General features: G+C 36.3%; 1 protein-coding gene across 6 annotated transcripts in view; it reads left to right on the top strand.

Moving 5' to 3' along the window:
- ADAMTS6 (ADAM metallopeptidase with thrombospondin type 1 motif 6) overlaps window positions 1–24985 on the top strand; it is a 290379-nt gene that overhangs the window by 23211 nt on the left and 242183 nt on the right. For all 6 annotated transcript variants that reach the window (XR_005724833.1, XR_005724832.1, XR_005724834.1 and 3 more), the window contains exons 4-7: window positions 4901–5069; window positions 11746–11957; window positions 12377–12460; window positions 12964–13109. Coding sequence is in view for 2 of the 6 variants with exons in the window: in XM_040262604.1 (XP_040118538.1) it covers window positions 4901–5069; window positions 11746–11957; window positions 12377–12460; window positions 12964–13109 (611 nt within the window). In the remaining 4 variants the exon portion in view is untranslated. The remainder of the gene's footprint in view (window positions 1–4900; window positions 5070–11745; window positions 11958–12376; window positions 12461–12963; window positions 13110–24985) is intronic.

Here is a 24985-nt window from a genome sequence, read left to right as displayed (position 1 = left end):
CATCTGCATATCTGAGGTTACTGATATTTCTCCTGGCAATCTTGATTCCAGCCTGTGTTTCTTCCAGTCCAGTGTTTCTCATGATGTACTCTGCATAGAAGTTAAATAAGCAGGGTGACAATATACAGCCTTGACGTATTCCTTTTCCTATTTGGAACCAGTCTGTTGTTCCATGTCCAGTTCTAACTGTTGCTTCCTGACCTGCATACAGAGTTCTCAAGAGGCAGGTCAGGTGCTCTGGTATTCCCATCTCTTTCAGAATTTTCCACAGTTTATTGTGATCCACACAGTCAAAGGCTTTGGTATAGTCAATAAAGCAGAAATAGATGTTTTTCTGGAACTCTCTTGCTTTTTCCAAGATCCAGTGGATGTTGGCAATTTGATCTCTGGTTCCTCTGCCTTTTCTAAAACTAGTTTGAACATCAGGGAGTTCATGGTTCATGTATTGCTGAAGCCTGGCTTGGAGAATTTTGAGCATTACTTTACTAGCATGTGAGATGAGTGCAATTGTGTGGTCGTTTGAGCATTCTTTTGCATTGCCTTTCTTTGGAATTGGAATGAAAACGGACCTTTTCCAGTCCTGTGGCCACTGCTGAGTTTTCCAAATTTGCTGGCATATTGAGTGCAGCACTTTCACAGCATCATCTTTCAAGATTTGAAGTAGCTCAACTGGTATTCCATCACCTCCACTAGCTTTGTTTGTAGTGATGCTTTCTAAGGCCCACTTGCCTTCACATTCCAAGATGTCTGGCTCTAGATTAGTGATCGCCTCATCATGATTAGCTGGGTTGTGAAGATCTTTTTTGTACAGTTCTTCCATGTATTCTTGCCACCTGTTCTTAATATCTTCTGCTTCTGTTAGGTCCATACCATTTCTGTCCTTTATCGAGCCCATCTTTGCATGAAATGTTCCCTTGGTATCTCTAATTTTCTGAAAGAGATCTCTAGTCTTTCCCATTCTGTTGTTTTCCTCTATTTCTTTGCAGTGATCACTGAAGAAGGCTTTCTTATCTCTTCTTGCTATTCTTTAGAACTCTGCATTCAGATGCTTATATCTTTCCTTTTCTCCTTTGCCTTTCCCCTCTCTTCTTTTCACAGCTATTTGTAAGGTAGGCAGATTTTTTTTTTTTTTTTACCACTGAGCTACCAGGGAAGTATTCCTGTCAGTATTTCTATTTAATTTAGAGACTAATATCCTTAAGTAAAGCCAACAATTGTGAAAATAATGTGAAGTGACTAGGCCGCTTTTTTGTTTTTTTTTTTCACTCTTTTTTTATTGTTGTTCAGTCGCAAGTTCTGTCTGACTCTTGGTGAGCCCTGTGGTTTGCAGCACACCAGGCTCCCCTGTCCTTCACTATTTCTTGAAGTTTGCTCAAATTCCTACCCATTGAGTTAGTGATGCTATCTAACCATCTCATTCTCTGCTACCCACTTCTCCTTCTGCCCTCAGTCTTTCCCAGCATCAGGGTGTTTTACATTGAGTAGGTGCTTCATATCAGGTGGCCAAAGTATTAGAGCTTCAGCTTCAGCATCAGTCCTTCCAATGAATATTCATGGTTGATTTCCTTTAGGATTGACTGGTTTTATCTCCTTACAGTCCAAACGACTCTCAGGAGTCTTCTCAAGCACAGTCTGAAAGCATCAGATCTTTGGCACTAAACCTTAGTTATGGTCCAGCTCTCACATCCATACATGACCACTGGAAAAACCATAGCTTTGACTGTATGGACCTTTGTCGGCAAAGTGATGTCTCCGTTTTTAATATGCTGTCTACGTTTGTCATAGCTTTCCTTCCAAGGAACAAGTACCTTTTAATTTCATGACTGCAGTTACTGTCCACAGTGATTTTGGAGCCCAAGCAAATAAAATCTGTCACTGTTTCCACTATTCCCCTTTTATTTGCCATGAAGTGATGTGACTGGATGCCATGATGTTAGTTTTTTGAATGTTGAGTTTTAAGTCAGCTTTTTCACTTGCCTCTCCTTGTTCACCCTCATTGAGAGGCTCTTTAGTTTATCTTCACTTTCCGCCATTAGTGTGGTATCATCTGCATATCTGATGTTGTTGATATTTTTCCTGGCAATCTTGATTCCAGCTTATGAGTCTGGCATGCTGTACTCTGTGTAGAAGTTAAATACGCAGGGTGACAATATACAACCTTGATGTACTCGTTTCCCAATTTGGAGCCAGTCTATTTTTCCGTGTCTGGTTCTGTTGATTCTTGACCTGCATACAGGTTTCTCAGAAGACAAGTAAGATAGTCTGGTATTACTATCTCTTAAGAATTTCCACAGTTTGTTGTGATCCACACAGTTAAAAGCTTCAGTGTAGTCAATAAAGCAGAAGTAGATGTTTTTGTGGAATTCCCTTTTGTTCTCAATGATCTAATAAATGTTGCCAATTTAATCTTTGGTTTCTCTGTCTTTTCTAAAACCAGTGTGTACATCTGGAATTCTTAGTTCACATGCTCGTGAAGCGTAGCTTGAAGGATTTTGAGCATAACTTTGCTAGCATGTAAAATGAGTGTAGTTGTATGATAGTTTGAACATTCTTTGTCATCGCCTTTCTTTGGGACTGGAATGAAAACTAACCATTTCCAGGACTGTGGCCACTGAATTTTCCAGATTTGCTGGCATATTGAGTGAAGCATTTTAACAGCATCATCTTTTAGGATTTGAAACAGCTTAGCTGGAATCCCATCACCTTACTAGCTTTGTTTGTAGTAATGCTTCTTAAGGCCCATTTAACTTCACACTCCAGGTTGTCTGGCTGTAGGTGAGTGACTACACCATCAGGATTATCTGGGTCATTAAGACCTTTTTTTGTTTAGTTATTCTGTGTATTCTTGCCATCTCTTCTTAGTGTGTTCTGCTTCTGTTAGGTCCTTACCATTTCTGTCCTTTATCATGCCCATCCTTGTATGAAATGCTCCCTTGTTGTCTCCAGGTTTTTTGAAGAGATCTCTAGTCTTTCTCATTCTGTTTTCCTCTGTTTCTTTGCATTGTTCATTTAAGAAGGCCTTCTTATCTCTCCTTGCTATTCTCTGAAACTCTGCATTCAGTTGGGTATATCATTCCCTTTCTCACTTGCTCTTTGCTTCTCTTCTTTAACTCATTTCTTTTAGCTCATTTCATGTAGGTGACAGCCAACTTCATCTATTAATTAAAGTAGCTCTGATTATGTCTTATTTTTCCCTTCAAGCATATGGTACTTAGCATGAATTTCCCTAAACAGAATCATAGAGGTTTAGATTCAAAGGGATCTTAGAGATTATTGCACCAGAGGTTTTTAGCTTTTTTCTTTTTCTTTTTAAAGCAGCAAAATTCTTTTCTCAAATGAAATGTTATGTGGAAACTTAATATATAGATTAATAAAAGTGCAGCTGATTCCTAACCCTAGCAATCCAAGCCATGTAGGTCTCCCTTTGTTGTCTGTGGCAATCTCCTGAAGGCACTTCCATGGAACCCTTAGGGTTCCCTAGAGTGCTGTTTTAAAAGGACTAATTTACAGCAACCCTTTCATTTTTCCAGCTGAGGAAATACACTCAGAGTTTGTGTTTTATCCAATGTTACAGGGTAAATTAGTTGGATTAAGAACAGTCCTTCCATGTGCCATTCTTAGGAAAACACTGTTAGACAAAGCTGGAAGTTCTTATTTCTGATGCAGATAGCTTACTATCTCATTTCTTTTAATCAGCTTTTTTTTTTTTTTTGCTATATATACAACATATGGAACACTTTCTTTGCCTGTAACTGATACAAGAAACCTTTTTCCAGAGTTTAAGAGATGGGGATTGAAGAGATAAGAAGTGGCCCAATCTCTGTTTAAGAGAGCAAATAGTATGCTTGGGAAAAGACAGCATGGAGTTGAAAAGTTAAAAATTGATTCAATACTTGAGATGTGACAGTGCAGTATTGAATTAATTAAACATAAATGATACCAATAGTAAGCTCTCTTGGAGTTCAGAAGAGCGTGAAGCTACTCCAGTTGGGCTCAAAGACGTTTTAAAGAGGAATGATGACTGAGCTAAGTAGGACTTGGCTAAGTAAAAAGATGTAAGGCAATATAATATTGCAAATAAGAGCAGAGCTTTGTGTGACTGCCAGCTCCTTCACTTACCTCTGTCTAATATTGGGCAGGTTCTTAACCTCTGAACCTAGCACTTCAGAGATATATGGAGATGTATGGCATGTATATGAATTAAGGACATATATATTGGTGTAACATAGAGCTTTAAATGTGAGAAGTGTATCACAGTACAAGTTTGTTTCTCCCGTATATGTGTCTAGACTGGACAGCTTTCCACGAGGTCACTTAGGGACCCAAGTTCTTTTTCGGCTTCCACTTTTCCTAGGTTTTCTCTGAGAGAGTGGAGAATTCCAGTGGACATTCTTAGGGGCTTGGCCTGAAAGTCGTATATGCTCTGCCTATTTTCTGTGGGTCACAATTTGACTATAAAGCTGTACCTAGTTAAGTTGTGTGCACAATTTGTAAAGTAAGTAAGTCTTAGTGAACATACAGACCTGGAGAAGGAAATGGCAACTCACTCCACTATTCTTGCCTGGAAAATCCTATGGACAGAGGAGCCTGGCAGGCTATAGTCCATGGGGTTGCAAAGAGTCAGACACGACTGAGTAACTATGTACCACAGGAACATACAGAGATCTCTACCACCTCACATTGTTATTGGGAAAACTGGAGGGAATAATTTATGTTTTGTGCTTAATACAAGGCAAAGCATGTAAAGGTATATAAGCATCCTTTTTAAAGAATAGCAAAATTCATGTGTTTTAGCCTCCTTTTTGGAGAAGTATCACCTTATTTTTGACTCTTGGCAATAGTAGTATTTAATATTTAAAATGATTCTTCTTGTTAAATTCTTTGCTTCTTTTTCTTTTAGCATGGTGTTATTGCTACAGAAGATGAAGAATATTTTATTGAACCATTAAAGAATACCACAGAGGATTCCAAACATTTTAGTTATGAAAATGGCCATCCTCATGTCATTTACAAAAAGTCTACCCTTCAGCAAAGGCATCTATATGATCACTCTCATTGTGGGGTCTCGGGTGAGTGTGAAGCTTTTAGAAAGTGTAGTCTTGTATTGCCACTTTCTTCTGGCACATATGGTAAGATTAACAATAAAAAATAAATAGGAATTTGAGTAATTAGAATGATAATAGCCAGAGTCTACTTAAAAGATGTCACCTGTCAATAATTTCAAGCCAATTTTGGAAGCTCTTTAAGAAGTCTGTAAAATACAAGTCTGTGTAAAAGTTGGTATTTTTTTTCTCTGAAAAAAAGTGTTAGTTGCTCAGTCATGTCCATCTCTTTGCAACCCCATGGACTGTAGCCCATCAGGCTTCTCTGTCCATGGAATTCTCCATGTAAGAGAACTGGATTGAGTAGCCATTCCCTTCTCCAGGGGATCTTCCTGACTCTGGGATTGAAGCTTGGGTCTCCTGCATTGCAGGCGGATTCTTAACCATCTGAGCCACTAGGGAAACTTGTTTCTTTGAAGGTTAAACCTTATTTTATCCAGATAATAGTTACAGCTTTCATGCACAGGTATTCTATAGTACTCTGCTGTTTGGTTTGCCTGATATAAGAATCTAAACACTTGAATAAAACTTGAAGAGACTTAAAGGTCGTATTCAAAGGTAGTGTTAGTTCAGGTACTGTGGAGATACATAAGAGAGACAACAAACCTAGACTTCAGTGGTCAAAGAAGGCTTCATGGAGGAAATGAATTTTAAGCTGAGGGAGTAATGGGTAGAGTGTTCTGTATAAAAGGAATAACATTTACAAAGGTTCTGAACCAAAAGAGAAGATAGCACATTCCTGAAACTGGCAGTTGATGTAACTGGATATTAAAATATGGATTGGAGAGAAAGGGTGAGATTCATAGTGGTTTGGGGTGAGTGGTTGTGAGAGGTGAAACTGTAAGAAGTGGCCCGGGAGTCACAAAGGGCTTGTAAACTTTGTTGAAGAATTTGTTTATCTTAAGTGTAGTGCTATCCCACAGAAAGGGTCAGTGAAAATCAGATGATTAGATTTGGGTTTTAAAAAGCTTACTCTGGCAGCCTTATGGAGACTGAATTGGGCAGAAGAGAGTTAAGGGGTTAGGAGGCGATTTAGTCTAAAGATTAGGAACTTAGAGAAATAGAGGATATAGTATAATATAGTAGAAAGAACATGGGCTGGGGCATATTTGTGGACAAATTACCCAACTTTCTGAGTACTCCTCTCAGCGAACATTAGTTACTCAGTCCAGTGGCAGCAGCCGTCATTATTATTGGGATGACCTTTGAGACACTATATTAAAAAAAAGAGTAGATTTAGTCCATGTGGTTCTGGTAGCTAGAAGCAGGAGCAGAGTATTCCAGAGACAGCTTTCAGCTTAGTACAAAGAAGAGTTCACCAACCAGTAAATTAAGTAAAATATGGAATGTGTTCAACAGATAGATTTATAAAAGTGGAATAGTTTACCTTGTGAGTTAGTGAGTGTATCACCCTCTGTTTCTTCTCTGTATCCTTCATAGGCTCTTTTTCTTCTGTTTCAAGTACAAGTTTTCTTTGGAGTTCTTTCCTCAGCTCACTGTTCTCATTCTCCATGCCCTCTTCCTGAGTGATTTTTGAGGCTTTTAATTGTGGGAGCTACTTATTGGTCAAGGATAATTGGCCCTAAAAAAGATCACTTAAAGTGAATCTACCTGAGAGATGAAATACAACATCATAGTAAATAATGAAAAAAAAGTTTGATTTGTCTTTGGATTGAATAATGAAACTAAACAGTATGGAAATCATTTATTTATCTTATAGTTAACAAAATTTAAGCTATAAGTGACAACCTTATATAAATTCTTTAAAAAGCAGGATTCAAATATTTAGCTGTTTATTGTGATATAATTTTCCCACCATTTTTTTCTTAACATGACATTCTCCAAGTCATGATTGTAAAGATAACCTTTGCAAAAGCATTTAAAGATTTCATATTCTGAAAAGTATCTCTTAACTATTTGAGATTCAAATTATCAACTTTTGCAGTGCCTATTTTGTTACTAATTGGTATTTACCAGGAAGATTCTTGTTTTTCAATGGTTTAGACATGAATCAGGCAATTCTGTTTTTATCATTGTTGTAAAATTCTGTCCTCTTGGAGGAAGATTTTTATATTCTACAATCTCTTTCCCTAGATTACGGAAATTGTTTCCTAAATGGTCTTTGCTTTTAATGCATCCTTTCATTAGCCATTTCTGCTACCTCTAACACTGGTCCATTTAGTTTGAACTCTCATTATCTCTTGCTTAGCCCATTGTAATGAGTTTCTATCTAGTCTTCCTATCTCCAGGTTTGTCCATTTCTGTCTTTCGTCAGGTTTGTCTCCTAATTCTGGCTTACACACCTTCCCACTGACATCCCAATAGTGGGAATATAGTAGTACTAGTAGTTCCCTAAATTCCATGGATATGTCACTAGATATTATTGGGGAAAAAGCATTTTATATTTAATAAGTCTGAGAAATGTCTGGTTAAGAACTACTGATTTTAATTTTGATACTAGTTCAACGGTATAGTTCAGTATAGTAAAGTGAGATGTGCATTTACAGGTATACACTGCCTGTTATCAGGAACTCAAGTTTATTTTAAAATATATAAAAACTGTTGACAGTGGGTATATTTATTTCAAATTAAAATATGAACTTTCTCATTCTAGTTAGATTTACTGTTGATTAAAAAACTTTTTATGGAGCTCAAAGTGAGTCTCTCGTATCTGGCCCCACTCCCTGCTCTTTGTCACCATGCCTCACCAAATTTAGAAATCAAGGACTTTCTGCTCACAGCCAGGTGAAGGGACACCAGATCTGTCAAGATCAAGAAAAATAAGGATAATGCAAAGTTTAAAGTTCGTTGCAGCAGATACCTTTATACCTTCATCTTCGCAGACAAAGAGAAAGCAAAGAAGCAGTCCTTGCCCCTAGGTTTAACAGTGAAGGAGCTAAAATGAACTACACACATTAATTTGAACTGTATTAAATTTTTAAAAATTAAAAAGGAAACTTTTTATGAAAGAAATGTCTGTTCTTTGTAGAAATTTTAGAAAATACAGGATGAAAAGAAAAAAGAAGTTGCTCTTATACCACTACCCAGAGATAACTGAATGTTCTTATAGGCTCTTCATACAGATATGTCTTTATACCTGCATTATCTACTTATATATAATATTAAATAAATATTCATTTGGCATGCATGCACAAGACTATTCTCAGTGCTGGGATGCAGCGACAAATAAAGCAGAAAAAGATCATACTTTCTGGAATCTTATATTCTAGTGAGGAGAGTGTTACTCAGTTGTGTCCGACTCTTTGCCACTCCGTGGACTGTAGCCCACCAGGCTCTTTGTCCATGTAATTCTCTAGGCAAGAATACTGGAGTGGGTTGCCATTTCCTTCTCCAGAGGATCTTCTCTACCCAGGATTCAAAGCTAGGTCTCCTGTATTGCAGGCAGACTCTTTACCATCTGAGCCACCAGGGAAGCCCAGTGAGGAGAGACAGTTACTAAACAAGCATTTAAATAAACAAATAACTACATGGCCAACCGTCAAGAAGTAGTGAGTAATGAAAAATAAAGCAGATCAATGAGATAATTTTGCATGGCTGTATATATTAAAAATGTTTTAATATTGATCAAAAACTTAAAATTCTATTTTAGATGACGAAGAGATCTATGTATTTGGCTTTGGGGGTAAAGTTCTTCATTGTACAATATATGTTTGTGGAAGAATGTTTTCTTTAACATTCTATACTCAATTCAGGATTAAACTGAGCAAGCCACATGTAATGAGTATCATTTGAAAAACTACTTATCTCTGTTTTAAAACAAAACAAGTCAGTTCTGTATTCTACTTCACACTAAAAAGGATGTTAATTACAGATCATTAAACTTAATGTTAAGCAGTCAATTGACAATTGTAAAATGTAGATAATGTTTTGTAATGATCTAATCACATGGGGGAAACTTTAAATTAATCTTTAAATTTTACCCAGAATACATGCATGTTCATTACATGTATTTATCAGACTACAAATCTTTTGAATATAAGGATTACGTTTTTTCATTTATGAACATCGATCAAGGACATTGTGAATATATATTTCTGATGGAGCAGTAGCCAAGCAAACTTAACATTTAAAAATCCTAAAAGCTGAAAGCTGTGAAAATGATAATAACAATTACCTTATACTAAATGCTATAAAATGAGAAACACTATTGCTAATGTTTATTTTGCCCAATTATGTCTAATTCTTCATATAATACTTTAAATGAAAATAAGGAGAAATTGAATAAGTGAAAATGATAAAAATAATGGAAATTCTGTCCTGTATTTAGACCTTTAAGCTGTCCAGCCAGAGGAAGAAGAAAACTAAGCATGATTTGAATGTATGAGTGGTTTCATGATCACAAAAGACTGAGCAAGAGAAACTGGGAGTGATATTAATGCAGAAAAGATTTTGGCTGTCTCATATTGATATTACCACACACCGAGTGGCTTAAGCAATATACATTTATTATCTTGCATTTTCTGTGGACCAGAAGTTTGTGTATGGGGCTTCCCTGGTGACTCAGAGGTTAAAGCATCTGCCTCCAATGTGGGAAACCCGGGTTTGATCCCTGGGTTGGGAAGATCCCCTGGAGAAGGAAATGGCAACCCACTCCAGTACTCTTGCTTGGAGAATCCTATGGATGGAGGAGCTTGGTAGGCTACAGTCCATGGGGTTGCAAAGAGTTGGACACGACTGAGTGACTTCACTTTCACTTTCAGGTTGTTTATTTAGCCTCAACCAGGGCTGGGTTCTCATCCAGAGTTTTTACTGGGGAAGAATTCACTTCCTCACTCCCATAGTTATTGGCAGCATTCAGTTCCTTGCTGTTATAAGACTGAAAGCTTTAGTTTTGGCTTGTTGTCTGCCAGAGTCCACCTGCAGTGCCTCAGCATGCACAGTTTACCAACTGGGTTGGTTCCTTCCTGTAAGTCAGCAAGGGAACAACTGTAGTAAGAGAGATGCTACAATATTATATAATATAGCTATGTAGGCATATACATGTTTCTGTTAGAAGCTAGTCACAGTTCCAGCTCATACTCAAGGGAGGAGATGAGGACACAGGAGGTTATGGGACCTACCTTAAGAGTGTCTGCCACAATGGACATAGAGGAATACTTACTGTCTTGGGGATATGTTATTGAATTAAGAAGTAGAATGTTACTGTCTTTCTTGGCCTTTTGACCTAGGAATAGACACTCATTTAATTTATTTGAGTTTCAAAGTATTCAACTGATGCTCCCTGTGGTTATTTCTCTTATTTCTTAAAATTTATAACTTCTCTCAACGTCATTTTTAAAAGGGAAAAGCTGAAAACAGAGAGTAATGCCACTACTTTTTATAAACTAGATTATATAGATTACTCTGATTTTTCCTTGCTAAATTTTTCAATAAGTGATGGTTAGAAATATTTCCTGTTCAGTCTGATGATCAGAAAGTGGGGCATATAGGGACTTCCCTGGTGGTCCAACTGTTAGGAATCTGCGTTTCTAAATCAGGGGACACAGGTTTAATCCCCGGTTGGGGAACTAAGATTTCACATGCTGTGAGGCAACTAAAGCCTCAGTGAAGACCCAGCACAGCCAAAATAATAATAATAATAATAATAAAAGAATGAATCTATAGTTAGAAGCCTTCCTTAAAAAAAAAAAGAAAATGTGTACAGTGGATCTGTACTTGCTCAAGTTTACTAAATGAAGATGAATATAAGTTAGGCAAGTGTTTACAAATGCCATAGTACTAAAAAGTTTCCTGTTAGCTGAAGGACCAAATATCTAGAAATCAAAAGAAAAGCTACAATCCACACTGAAATCTGGTTTAAAGTGAGTCATGTTGGAATCATTGTCTTTCAACTCTGATTCTAATCCCATTTACCTCTAGAGTTTGGAAAAGGAATATATTGGATACTTTGTCAGGATAAAGAGTTCTAGACTGTGAAGCTAAATGGAAAAGATAATTCATATCTTTTTAGAACTGAGATTTCTAGAGCCTTTGTTGTTGTTGTTCAGTCACTAAGTCATGTCTGACTCTTTGCGACCCCATGAACTGCAGCAGACCAGGCTTCCCTGTCCTTCACTATATCCCTGAGTTTGCTCAAACTCATGTCCATTGAGTCAGGGTCTTTATCTAGAGGAGTAAAATTGCTCTAATTTAAAATAGTTTAATAAAAGCATCTTATTTTCAAATAAATGCTTGCAAAGCATTTTAGGAATAGATTTTTACAATATTAATATTGTTCATCAGAACTGTCTTAGGCTGTTTAGAAAGTTAATGCTTAATACTTGCTTTTTAAACAACTTGAAATGATGTTTTAAAGTATAGATTTTAAATTTAAAAGTATTATGACATAATCACTCGCTGAAAAAATGTGAACTGATTATTTGAAGTTTCCTTTTTTAAAGTTAACTATTAGATTTATTTTGTTTTGATGAATAGTTTAATGTTATTAATTTTTTCAGGTAAGATTATTTTGAAAAATTTGAAGAGTTTAATTTTTTCACTACTGCATTTCCTCATCCCCTTCCCTCACTTTGATAAATCTTAATATGTTAGAGAATTTGAGAAGCATGTCTGCATGAAAGCTCTATGAATAAGTAGGTTAAATTAGTTAACTATGTGAACTATGTAATTGTTTTCATTTTAGACCTCCTAAGAAGTGGCAAACCTTGGTGGTTGAATGACACATCTGCTTTTCCTTCTTCACTACCAATTAATGGCACACATATCCACCAGAGACAGAAGAGATCAGTAAGCATTGAGCGGTTTGTGGAGACACTAGTAGTGGCAGACAAAATGATGGTCGGCTACCATGGCCGCAAAGACATTGAACATTACATTTTGAGTGTGATGAATATTGTAAGTTTGATCCCTCTATGTAATTTTTTAACTTAATAATTTGTTGTGAATTTTGACTAAGGTCATGGATTTTTATTGTGGAATAATTTTGAGAACTAGCTCATCAAAAGTTAGAATTGATCTATTATTGTAAGATAAATTTAAAGGTTACTTTACTGTTCATTTAGATTGACTCGCCCTCTTAATTACTATGATGTAGGTCAACTTTAGAAGAAAATTTTTCTTAACGTAGATTTGTGTAACCTTTTACTAAGATATCTTGAGGGTAGAGTTCTAAGTGACATGAGATAAAAGAATACCTTTTTATACACACAGTGGTTAATTTGATGAAAAATTGTTCTACCACTCTAAAAAAAATTGAACAATCACTTTGTGATTTTTGTCTGACTTTGTGTCTTTTCTTATTTTCTGGAGGTCAGGTTGCCAAACTTTACCGTGATTCCAGCCTAGGAAACGTTGTGAATATTATAGTGGCCCGTTTAATTGTTCTCACAGAAGATCAGGTAAGAATGAGTTAGTTTATAAGTCTAAAACTCTTAACAGACTGTAGAAATACTAAAAAGTATATTTTATTATTGCTACTCTTAGAAAGTTCTAGCTGAATATGACTTTCAGCTCTAAGCACTTAATATTTTAAGCAAATTTGAAATAGTTTACAAGAGTATACCTCTTATGTACAAGATGTATATATGTGTGTGTTAGCTATATGTTTCAGTATAAAGATGAGGATTTGCATGGCAGACCTTATAAGAGTGGTTTTGGTTGGTTTTGTAGGCTGATAATCACATATATTCACATTATCTTTAAAGTTGAAACTGGAAAGAATATCTGTTCAATAATACACTAAATTAATTCTAGGCCAGATATGACAGAGATGAAAATTGGCAAGAGGTTATTCCTAGAAACCACTATGTCTAATTATAGTCCCACTTTAGTCTTCAAAAGTTTTAACAACTGACCTTAGTAATTTGTTTGGAACATTTCTGGTATGCATGTTGTATTGCAGCCAAACTTGGAGATAAACCACCATGCAGACAAGTCCCTCGATAGCTTCTGTAAATGGCAGAAATCCATTCTCTCCCACCAAAGTGATGGAAACACCATTCCAGAAAATGGGATTGCCCACCACGATAATGCAGTTCTTATTACTAGGTATGGTTTGTTGAAAGTATTTTACCTTTGATTGTTGTGTTTGATATTGTAACTATATTTGGTTCTGTCTAAAGCCTCATTCAGGTAATGAGTGTAGAGAAAGCAAAATGGTACTTTATTATTCACCACTGAGAAAGAATATATTACACTGTTATTGTGTTTGCATTAAATGAACCAAATAATAGAAAAGAAAGATTTAGAGTTGACTTAGAAATTTAGTAAATATCTTTCTTCTAGTAAGGTCTATTCATAAGGTTTAACTGGAAATACATACATGTTCTGTTAATTGAATAAAATACTTGCTAAAGCAAAATTGAAAATTATGAGAAAAATCTGTCTTAAATATAAAAGTGGGTCATTACTCTTGTTTATAAAATATATTAATTATTCTTACCTCCAAATTGTTAAAAGGGAAGACATCAGTAGTTATACAGTATATTTAGATGAATGCTTATTTAATTAAACATTTTAATTAAGAGATACATAAAGAACCATATTTGCTATACCATATGTTGACTCACTTGTCTTTCAGGCAGAATTATTAGATAACTCAATGAATTCATATTTCTTTCCAGTTTTATAAACCTATATTCAGATCCACATTATTCCTTAGTCTTCAACAAAAATTCTGTGAAGTAGATATTGTTATTATTTTTCTCATGTAAGAAACAAGGAAACCAGTTCAAAATATTTAAGTAAAAGAGAAGGGCTCAAGTCCAGGATCCTATCTTTGTTTATACTTGGCTGTCTGTCTTAGTTTTGTAATACTTTGATTATGGTTGGTTAGAACCATACTTAAATCAACTAAAGATGCTTTTCTTTGATCTCTTATTAGTATTTAAAAATGAAAACAAAATAATTTATAATAAATAGACAAATAAGCAAAATGGAAGCATTATTATATCTTGGCAAGTGGATTACTTTTTTTTTTTTTAATTTGCAAGGCCATATTTAACATAAACATCATCTGTGGTATGCCCACAGACTCCACATTAGACTCTTTGCGGGAGGGAGTAAGAATTATGTAGGATCAGAACTGTGAGGCCCAGTATGATAATGTGACTTTAGCTTTTTGAAAAATATTCCTGTTAATAGAGTTGTCAAGTTTCTGATTTCACCTTTTTTTATGCTTACAATTGACTTCATCTACCTCACATTGTAAACCAAAAAAAATTTTTATGATATGCTTGCTGAATAAAACCAACATTTTAAAGTTCTTTGTTCATATATGTTGACTCATCAGTCTGATAAATTCTTCAATTCTTCAGAGTCTTATGGTCTGGTATGATTCCCAAATATATTTGAGGAGTTAAAAATATACTAGGAATTGTGCAAATATAGAAACTTTTATATAAAGGTATATATGATATGATTCGTTCCTATGAAATTACTAGAGGAATATATCTATTATATATGTTTAGCAGAATGATCACAGATACTTGCATTGGTGTCTGTACTCATAGTACTTACATTTATAAAATGCTACCTCTCCCCAGAAAGCTCCCGATGATTCGTATTTTTGTTATTGTATCTGTGCTGGATTTTCCTCATTTTAAAAAATCTATTTATTTATTTACTTGACTGTGCCATGCTACATGGCTTGCAGGATCTTAGTTCCCCTACCAGAGGGTTGAACCTTGGCCCCTCCACAGTGAAAGGACAAAGTCCTAACCACTGGACTGCCAAGGAATTCTTGGATTTTTAACTTTTCCATCAAATGACAGGAGTTACACTAAGAGTGCAAGATTATAAGTGTTCAAGTAGGGAAATACATCTGGGCAGTTAGCCACCCTATCTTTACACTGGCTGCAGCATTCAACTGTCTGATTTATTACTCTGAATTGGCCCAGATATTTTTGCGATCCTCTGCAGAACTCTTTTTGCTTCTATAAGCTACTTTGAGCGCCTGTTTGATGTCTGAGATTTGATCACAAAATTTTCTTTTAAAATTTTCCTCCTAATGTTCAGAAAGCACTAGAAATGATCTCAGGACTTAAAGGTCAATACTACAAAGAATTCATATATCATATCATTTTAGATTGATTTCATAATGGAGGTTAGGAAAATGCCCTTTAGGACTGCATAGAATACCTTTTTGATTTGTTACTAAAGTCTCAAAATAACTTTCACCTTAATTAAAAATCTGTAATTATCTTTATTAGAGCCACAGAGTGGCTTATTTATGTAAATGAGTTTCTGAATATTATTTAGGTTTTTTATTGGTTGGAGGTTTTACCAGTTCTTGACTCTTCCTTGTATATTTTTGATTTGCAAAATTGAATATATGCTTATATTATAGTACCACTTTTATTAAAAATAATTATGACACTTCCATAGATGATTTTATATTAACTTTGGAAATTGCTTCATGTAACTCATTTGTTGACATGTTCAGGATTGTGATTCCACCATTTGGAGGTAAGATTGTGATTTATGCTTGCTCGAAATGTCAGCTCACTAGGGAGAATGTATAATGTGTACATTGAGAATTCGATTTTGTTTTAGGGATTTAAATGTTTTAATCAGAAAAACATTTGGAACCTAGTTATATAGGTATAATAGTTACTTTTGGAAAAAAGTATAAAAACTAAAAATGTTATCTCCTCTTACCAAATGATATTTTATTGATATAAATTTAAAGCAAGGCACTGTACAAAGCTATCAGACTACTATAAGCAGACAGAAAGAAAATTAAAAAATGAAATTTTGTTGTTTTATCTGGTATCAGCAGTATTGAATTAACACTAAAGAGCATATTAAAAATGATTAATATAACATATATTTTTAAATGTTCATATACATTTTTTTGTGCGTAAGCATATGTGTATATATAATATATAGTTAAATTTGTTATACCTCAACTAGCTTTAGCTAATGTTTTTTTTAAAAAACTGAAGCTGAGAATTCCTTGGTAGTCCAGTGGTTAGCGGGGCTTCCCAGATAATACTAGTGGTAGAGAACCTGCCTGGCAATGTAGGAGATGCAGGAGAGGCCGGTTTGATCCCTGGGTTGGGAAGATCCCCTGGAGGAGGGCATGGCAACCCACTCCAGTATTCTTGCCTAGAGAATCCCATGTATAGGTCACAAATTGTCAAACATGACTGAAGCAACTTAGCATGCATGCACCAGTGGTTAGGTTTTGGTCTTTTCACTGGGAGGGCCTTGGTTCAATCCCTGGTGAAGGAACTAAGATTCCACAAGCCGTGCAGCATGTCCAAAATGAACAAGAAAAACTGAGGTATAATTGACAAGCAAAATTACGTATATCTAAAGTGTACAATGTGATGATTTGACATACATATACATTATGAGCTGATATATATATTTGTGGATATATATATATATATATCCATTGTTGAAAGTGAGATATTAAAATTCCTACTAGTATTGCATTGCTGCCTATTTCTGCCTTCTGATCTTCCAATATTTGCTTAATATGTTAAGGTGCTCTGATTTTGGAGTACGTATATATTTCCAGTTAAATACTCTTGATGAATTGATCCCTTTATCATTATATCATGACCTTCTTTGTCTCTTTTTCAGCTTTTGACTTAAAAAGTCTGTTTTGTCTGATATGAGTTTCTCTTTTCTCTTTACATGAAATATCTTTTATATGTTTTTTCTTCCCTTCACTTTCAGTCTATATGTATTCTTAAAGCTAAATCATTTCTAGCTCTGGAGAAGGCCCAGCAGTGTAGTCTTCATGCAGCTTCATCAGTTGCGGTTAGCATTGGTGAAGATTGCAGGAGTCCCCAATGGTCAGGACTCCTGCAGTAGCAGCAAAGGCTGCTAGAGACCAGCTGATCTCTTTTTCTCTCACAGGAGATATCATGTGCAAGGGATTCCTCTTGGTGATGGGTCTGGCTTGGAAGAGCCTACACCAGTGCTCTGATGTGTCTGATGTGTGGGCACCTGTGGAGCAGTCATGGAGCTGGGGACTGGAATGCTAGAGCTTGCAGAGTGACAGCAGCTCTGGGGTTGGTATGCTGGCTATACCACAACAGCAGTGATGTATGAGTTGTAGGTGTGTGTGAATTAGCCATGTAGATGGAGTCTGAAGCATGGCACTTAGAGAGCAGTGATGGCATTTGGGTCCAGGTGCTGGCTAGCTGGAGGTGACAGTGCCTCCAAGTCTTGAGATGTGGTCATGTGTGGACCAGTGGCAGAGCTGGAGTCTGGTGCATGGGTGCCACAAAGTGGCCCTAGATCCAGGTCTGGCATGTGGGAACAAGGGGAGCAACTATGACGCTGTAGTGTCCAGGATGTGCTCAGGGTCGGGGAGTGCTGGAAGTTCTTTTCCCAGGCCAGCATAGTAGTGACTCTTTCTTGGGGTAAGCACAGTGACATCTCCTTCCCTAAGATCTGTGATAGCAATAACTTAATTACTTGGGTGGTAAAACCTGCCAGTCTGCTCGGGAACAGCTGTTTGTGAGGGCTCTTCAGTCTTGTGGCTGATAGTTTCCACCTTTCCTCTTTGTTCCTAGTTGCCTTTAGACATCTTCAGTAAGCTGATCTCCCCAGTGATCCTTTCTGTGCTGCTGCTGCTGCTGCAGCTAAGTCGCTTCAGTCATGTCTGACTCTGTGCAACCCCATAGATGGCAACCCACCAGGCTCCCCTGTCCCTGGGATTCTCCAGGCAAGAACGCTGGAGTGGGTTGCCATTTCCTTCTCCAGTGCATGAAAGTGAAAAGTGAAAGTGAACTCACTCAGTTGTGTCTGACTCTTAGCGACCCCATGGATTGCAGCCTACCAGGCTCCTCCGCCCATGGGATTTTCCAGGCAAGAGTACTGGAGTGGGGTGCCATTGCCTTCTCCCCTTTCTATGCAGTTACCCTTTATTTTTTGCCCTATTATGTTACTGTAGTTTCTTAATTAGACTTAATTAGACTCAAGCCCTTTCAGGACCATTTTCATTTGTGGATTGCTATCTAATTGTTTTCTGTTGGGTGATGAAGGTTGATATTTCCTACTTCACCATATTGCTGATATTACTCTCCTTGCTTTATTCAATCTTAACATTATGCCCCATCAAAGAGCAGTTTCATGTCACTTTCTAAACTGATATACTGGCATTGATTACTTCTCTATGGTATATCAACTACCTGACATTTTAGTTTTGAATACCAGAGAGAATGTTATCATGTATAAATTTGTCAAAATATGACCATGTGGTGCTTTTTTGAATAATGGTGCATTATTGAAACTTATCTTCCATTTTTGTGATCTGTTTTTAGTTAAAATAAAATAGTAGTAACGTACATTGCTTGCTTCTATAGGCTAGATCTATTTGGATTATCTGACAGTTATTAGTGCTCATCTAAATCAACCTGACATTTATTAACTCTTTCAAAATAATGGAGTGTGACATGATATAATTAGTTCAAGAAGTGATTAATAGTTTGTGCCTGATACTCTAGAAACGGAATTTAAGAAGATAACATAGAACTGTGTGTACACTTAAAATGTTACACTTGCTACAAAAATTTTAGATAATCCTTATTGGTATCGAAAAATTGTGAATTAATGCTATTTAGGAGTAAAACTCTACCATTTGACATGTTTTAAAAAAATTATTTATATTTCTACATGAAGTCAGGAAATATCCACCATAAATTTAAAGTCAAGTCAATTTTTAAATTTATCTTGAGTCAAAGACATTCAAGAAATCTATTTATAGTCTGAAAATAAGTAGAAAATTTAGTGACATAAGTGTACTTGCATCATTGTTTTGAGCAAATTAATATGACTAACGCATATATTTCATAGTTTTCTCCCCTAAACATGCATCAGAATCATATTTTGCATCTTTAAGATATTATATAATCGTATATATTTTGCATAGGTATTATAATCTAAGTTGTTCCCTTTTGGTAATGGCTTTATTGAAATAGTATCTCATAGACCATACAGTTTACCCATTTAAAGTATATGATCCGGTAGTCTTAGTATATTCACAGGGTTGTACAACCATCACATAATTTTAGAACGTTTTTCCCATTCCTTTCATCCTCCCCACCCCAGCTCCAGCCTGAGGCAAGTGGTAATTTACTTTAGCTTTGCTTATTATAAACTTTTCATATAAAGGGAATCATACAGTGTATAGTATAGATGGTGACTGCAGCCATGAAATTAAAAGACGCTTGCTTCTTGGAAGAAAAGTTATGACCAACCTAGATAGCATATTAAAAAGCAGAGACATTACTTTGCCAACAAAGGTCCATCTAGTCAAAGCTATGGTTTTTCCAGTGGTCATGTATGAATGTGAGAGTTGGACTATAAAGAAAGCTGGGTGCCAAAGAATTGATGCTTTTGAACTGTGGTGTTGGAGAAGACTCTTGAGAGTCCCTTGGACTGCAAGGAGATCCAACCAGTCCATTCTGAAGGAGATCAGTCCTGAATATTCATTGGAAGGACTGATGCTGAAGCTGAAACTCCAATACTTTGGGCATCTGATGTGAAAAACTGACTCATTGGAAAATACTCTGATGCTGGGAAAGATTGAAGGCAGGAAAAGAAGGGGACAACAGAGGATGAGATGGTTGGATGGCATCACCGACTCAACGGACATGAGTTTGAGCAAGCTCTGGGAGTTGGTGATGGACAGGGAGGCTAGATGTGCTGCAGTCCATGGAGTCACAAAGAGTTGGACATGACTGAGTTACTGAACTGAACTGATAGTGTATAGTCTTTTGTGACTGGCATAAATAAAACTTTCATAGTACACACAGAGTGGACATTTGATATACAGACATTAACATTTGGGGTGGAGATTCTGTGGGTTGGATATGGAGCCCACATGTTTAATATTCCCTATTTTAAATTACCATTGTTAGCATGAGGGGAATGCAGTGCTAGTGCTTGGCCTGTTTTTAAACTAGTGTAATAAGCTTAGTCACACCATTCAGTATTTTTGCTTTTTAAAATAAGTAACCACAATTACTGGAATCCACCTGCCAAAGCAGGAGACTCAGGTTTGATCCTTGGGTTGGGAAGATCCCCTGGAGTAGGAAGTGGAAACCTACTTCACTATTCTTGCCTGGAAAATTCCATGGACTGAAGAGCCTGGCAGGCTACAGTTCATGGGGTTGCAAAGAGTTGAACACAACTGAGCGACTGAATAACTCTTTTACTTTGCATGGTCTTTTCAAGGTTCATCCTATAGTAGCACATACCAGGACTTTTTTCCTATTATCGTAAATTCTTGGAAAATGCAAGGTACAGCTCTTTTAAAAGTGTCTCTGTTGATAGGCTTTTCTTCAAAATATATACTTTCTTTTCAGTTTTTCATTAATGAAATGCACATGATATATAAATACTACTCAAAGTACAGATGCAAAAATTATACACCAAGTGACATAATTTAGTCTTTAATTAAAATCAGCATATTTATCCTCTTAAGGGATCATGACTATTTGCTTTGATGCTGCTGGGTTTTAAAGGGATTAGAATTTCCAAAGTCAACTAATGTTTTCAGGTGGGAGATTAAAAATAGGTATAAAAATGGTTTCTTGCTAAAACTTAGCCTGTAGCATACAGGTTTAAATAAATTAAAAAAAATTTTAAAGACTTGGAGAATTATATATAGGCTTTTGATTATATATTAAAAACAGAGGAAAGGGAAATTAAATATGGTACCTTAATATTTATTTGGTATCCATTTATGGATTTTTTAATCCTTAAGGAAATGCCAGTTAAATTTTTTATGAAGTATTGTTAAGCTTTTAAGAATATGCTGTGTTTACAGGCAAAAAAGGAATCTTGATTTCAGGTTGTGGGTATATTGATTTTTTTATTTTGACATTTTGAAGCATTTATTATTCTCTTACCACCTTGGCTTACCACCATTCTTACCTGTCCTGCTGCCTACCTTTCTTCTTCCTTTTTCAGGTTTGTTTTTTTTTTGTTGTCTTTTTCTTTTTTTCTTTATCCCTGGCTTGTTTGTCCCTTAGGTAGATGTGTTTATCTAGATTCAGTTTCCATTCCATTTGAGGATTATGACACACTTGCTAAGTCACTTCAGTCGTGTCTGACTTTGTGCGATCCCATAGACAGCAACCCACCAGGCTCCCCCGTCCCTGGGATTATCCAGGGAAGAACACTGGAGTGGATTGCCGTTTCCTTCTCCAGTGCATGAAAGTGAAAAGGGAAAGTGGAGTTCCTCAGTCGTGTCTGACTCTTAGCGACCCCATGGACTGCAGCCCACCAGGCTCCTCCGTCCATGGGATTTTCCAGGCAAGAGTACTGGAGTGGGTTGCCATTGCCTTCTCCATGACACACTTGTGTGACCCTAATTTTTGTGCAATCTGGGACACTTTAGGAGTAAAAGAGGGTACCATTGACAGTTTTGGCTAAATAATAGGCACAAAACCAGTACCAGTTAAACAGGGTTATGGTCATCCCAGACGTTATGTATGTTTGCTTGTTAGACTTTGGTTAAAAAATGGAAATAAGAAGATACTTTTTCTTCAGTCCATGAAGATCAAATAGCATGCAATTTAGTAAGTTGTCTTTGTATACATCTTGCCTAAAACTGTGTTTTATTTATAACGGGCATCACTAAATAGTTAAATCTAAGAAGGATATGTTATAATCAATACGTTAACAGTAGGTAAATTTTTATGTTGTTTGTATGGATCTATTTATGCACTTTTTTATTATGTGCCAAATACTTAATGCTTTACAGATTTATATTTAATCATTGAAACTTCTCAATAACTGCATGAGATAGGTTCTATCATTATCTCTATTTTATAGATGAGGAAGCTGAGGCATGGAGAAGTTAAATGATTAGCAAGCTCACACATTAGTTAGAAGACCCAGAATGTAAACCAGGTAGTTTGGTTCCAGAGTACTTTTAGAGGAATTACAAGGGTATTCAACAAAAATTAATACTTTACTAATATTGGTGCCCCTGGTAGGCAGTCTTCTAAGATGGTCCCCAGCTATCTCTGCCTCCTGATGTTCATGACTTTGTGCAATCAGCTTCTCTTGGATTTGAGCTGGACCTTGTGGTATCTTAATAATAAGACTTCTTCCTACTTATAGCCAGGGTATATTTCTCCATTTCTTTAGGTCTTTAATTTCTCAGGAATGTTTTGTGGTTTTCAGTGTTTTCATACCTCTTGTCCTTTTTCCATGTTATTGTAAATGACACTGTTTTTTAAAATCCACTTATTAATTGTTTATCACCAGTATATTCACTTTCACTTCCAGTATATAAAAATGCAGTTGATTTTGTATAACCATGCTAAGTTTATTGCTTTAAGTGAAAGTTGCTCAGTCGTGTCCGACTCTTTGCAACCCTATGGACTAGACAGTCCATGGAATTCTCCAGGCCAGAATACTGGAGTGGGTAGCAACAACCCAGGGATTGAACCCAGGTCTCCAGCATGGCAGGCAGATTCTTTACCAGCTGAGCCACAAGGGTAGCCCTTATTACTTTAAGTAGGGTTTTTTTTTTTTTTTTTAAGATTCCAGTGATATTTTCTACAAAGATGATAATGATTTTTGAGATTAGAGATATTTTTACTTTTCTCTTTTAATCATGAAAGATTTTTTTTTTTCTTGCCTGTTTCACTGACTATCCTCTCCAGTACAGTGTGGAATAAAGCTGGCTGTATTGCAGCACCAGTTGTCTTGCTGTATTTCATTGTGTGCACTGTTCGCTGAACCTATGGTAGGCAACGCGTGATCTGAGAGACTCGAAGAAAATTTGAGGAGCTGTAGGAGCTGCAGACACATTTATTCTCTTCTGGTTGACACAGCAGCCATAACAGTGTTCTCTCCTGGCTGACATAGCAGCCATATCAGTAGACAGGCTGTCTTCTCTCATGGCTTACCCAATGGACGCTGTTGTGACGCAGCAGTAATGCTGTTGCTTTTTAGGTGGAGCCCATATAACAGAAGTAGCCTGTGTCCGAGGGAGTACCTTGTGATGCTTATGCTCAGTACTATAAATGATCTCAGCTGTTACATAGTCATTATTTACAAAACATGGAGCATGAGAGCCTAAACATGCCATCTTGGCTAGTTTGCTGTCTCCCCACAGTGGCAAAAGCAGACATCATTGTCTTGTTCCTTCCTGATCTTAGTAGGAAAACATTTTATCTTTCATTATTGTGATGTTAGTTCTAGGGTTATTGTAAATGCCCTTCAGTCAGGCTAGCAAAGTTCTCTTCTATACCTAGTTCTCTGAGAGTTTTTATCAGGAGTGGATGTTGGATTTTGTTAAATGCCTTTTCTGCATCTATTGAGATGATTATATATATGGTTTTTCATTCTTTAACTTAATACAGTGAATTGCACTGATTGGTTTAGAGCATTGTATCAACTTAAGTTTCTGAGATAAGCCAAATTTGGTCGTGATGTATGTTATTTTTTTCGTATACCATTAGATAAGATTTGCCAAAATTTTATTTATAGTTTTTTGCATCTATATGCAAAATGGCCTTCCCATGTGGTATGACAGATGGGCTTCCCAAGTGGCTCAGTGGTAAAAAATCTGCCTGCAGTGCAGAAGCTTCAGGCACAGCATCCCACTCTAGTATTCTTGCCTAGAGAATCCCATGGACAGAGGAGCCTGCCGGGTCATAGTCCATAGTGCTGCAAAGAGCTGGACACAACTGAAGAGACTTAGCATGCACACATGCATGTTTGAGGGATATTGTCCTGTAGTGTTTGTTAATAATGTCTTTATCTGGTTTTGGTATTAAGAGGGTAATGTTGACCTCACAATGTGAGTTAGAGAACGTTGTTTCCTTTTCAGTTTTCTGGAAAAACTTATGTAGAATCAATATTGTTTTGCTGTAAACATTTTATAGAATTCACAAATGAAGCTCTCTGGACCTGGAATTTTCTTTGTGGGGTAATTTATAGCTACCAATTCAAATCTTTCAGAGATATAGGGCTTTTAAAAAACACATACATTTGTTTATTTATTTATTGGCTGCATCTGGTCGTAGTTGCAGCATGTGGGATCTTTTCTTTCAGGCATATGAGCTCTTAGTTCCCTGACTAAGGATCAAGCCTTTGTCCCCTGCATTGGAAGGTGGATTCTTAAGCACTGAAGCACCAGAGACGTCCCTGAGATGTGGGGCTATTAAGACTATCTTATTCAATGTGGTTTGGTAGTTTCAGTCTTTCAGGAAATATATTTCATCTAAATTTAGAATGTATTGACAAAATTCTTCATAATGTTTTCATATTATCCTTTTAAGTAGGTGGTACCTTGTAGGGAGGCATAGTAATAATTTAGAGCTGTTGCTAACTGTATGTTAGATACAATCAGGTTTTGAGAAGAAAAAGAATTAGCTTCTATTTTCTTTACATAATGGATGATACTGTAGAAATTTAAGCAGAAAAGTGACATAAGCAAATTCAAAATATGTCCCTGGAAAGGGTATGAGGATAGATTGTGTGTGTGTATGTGTGTGTGTGTGTGTGTGTGAGAGAGAGAGAGAGAGAGAGAGAGAAACTTAAGTGCTAATATATGCAAAGCAGTGAAAAATGGGTAGAAAAAAAATTCAATGCCTCTTTTCTCTCCAGTTTATAAAGGCTTTTTAGGACCATTTGAATTAGCATTTCACTTTCCTTTTTCTTGCTATCCTGAAGAATTGGATGCCAGGCAAAAATCTTTGAGTTTTGGTGTTGGAAGATGAGGCCTTCTTGATGAGTGATGTAAAAGGGTAAAGGAGAAAGGGGAAAAGGAGATTTGGGGCTTAAAAAGGGGGAAAACTCCACTTGAAGTTTATGATAGGTTCTTCCTCTTTTTTGGTAATTTTACACTGGATTCTTTTGGGACAATATTTACTAAATTCACATTATCTTTCTTATCCACTCCCCCCAAAGTCATCAAAAATCAGCATCCCTATAAATGA

The sequence above is a fragment of the Oryx dammah genome, unplaced genomic scaffold (genome assembly GCF_014754425.2).
Source record: "Oryx dammah isolate SB20612 unplaced genomic scaffold, SCBI_Odam_1.1 HiC_scaffold_20, whole genome shotgun sequence".
NCBI classification, from domain to species: Eukaryota; Metazoa; Chordata; class Mammalia; order Artiodactyla; family Bovidae; genus Oryx; species Oryx dammah.
Note: the sequence above shows the minus strand (reverse complement) of the source record. Positions and strands in the feature narration are given on the sequence as shown.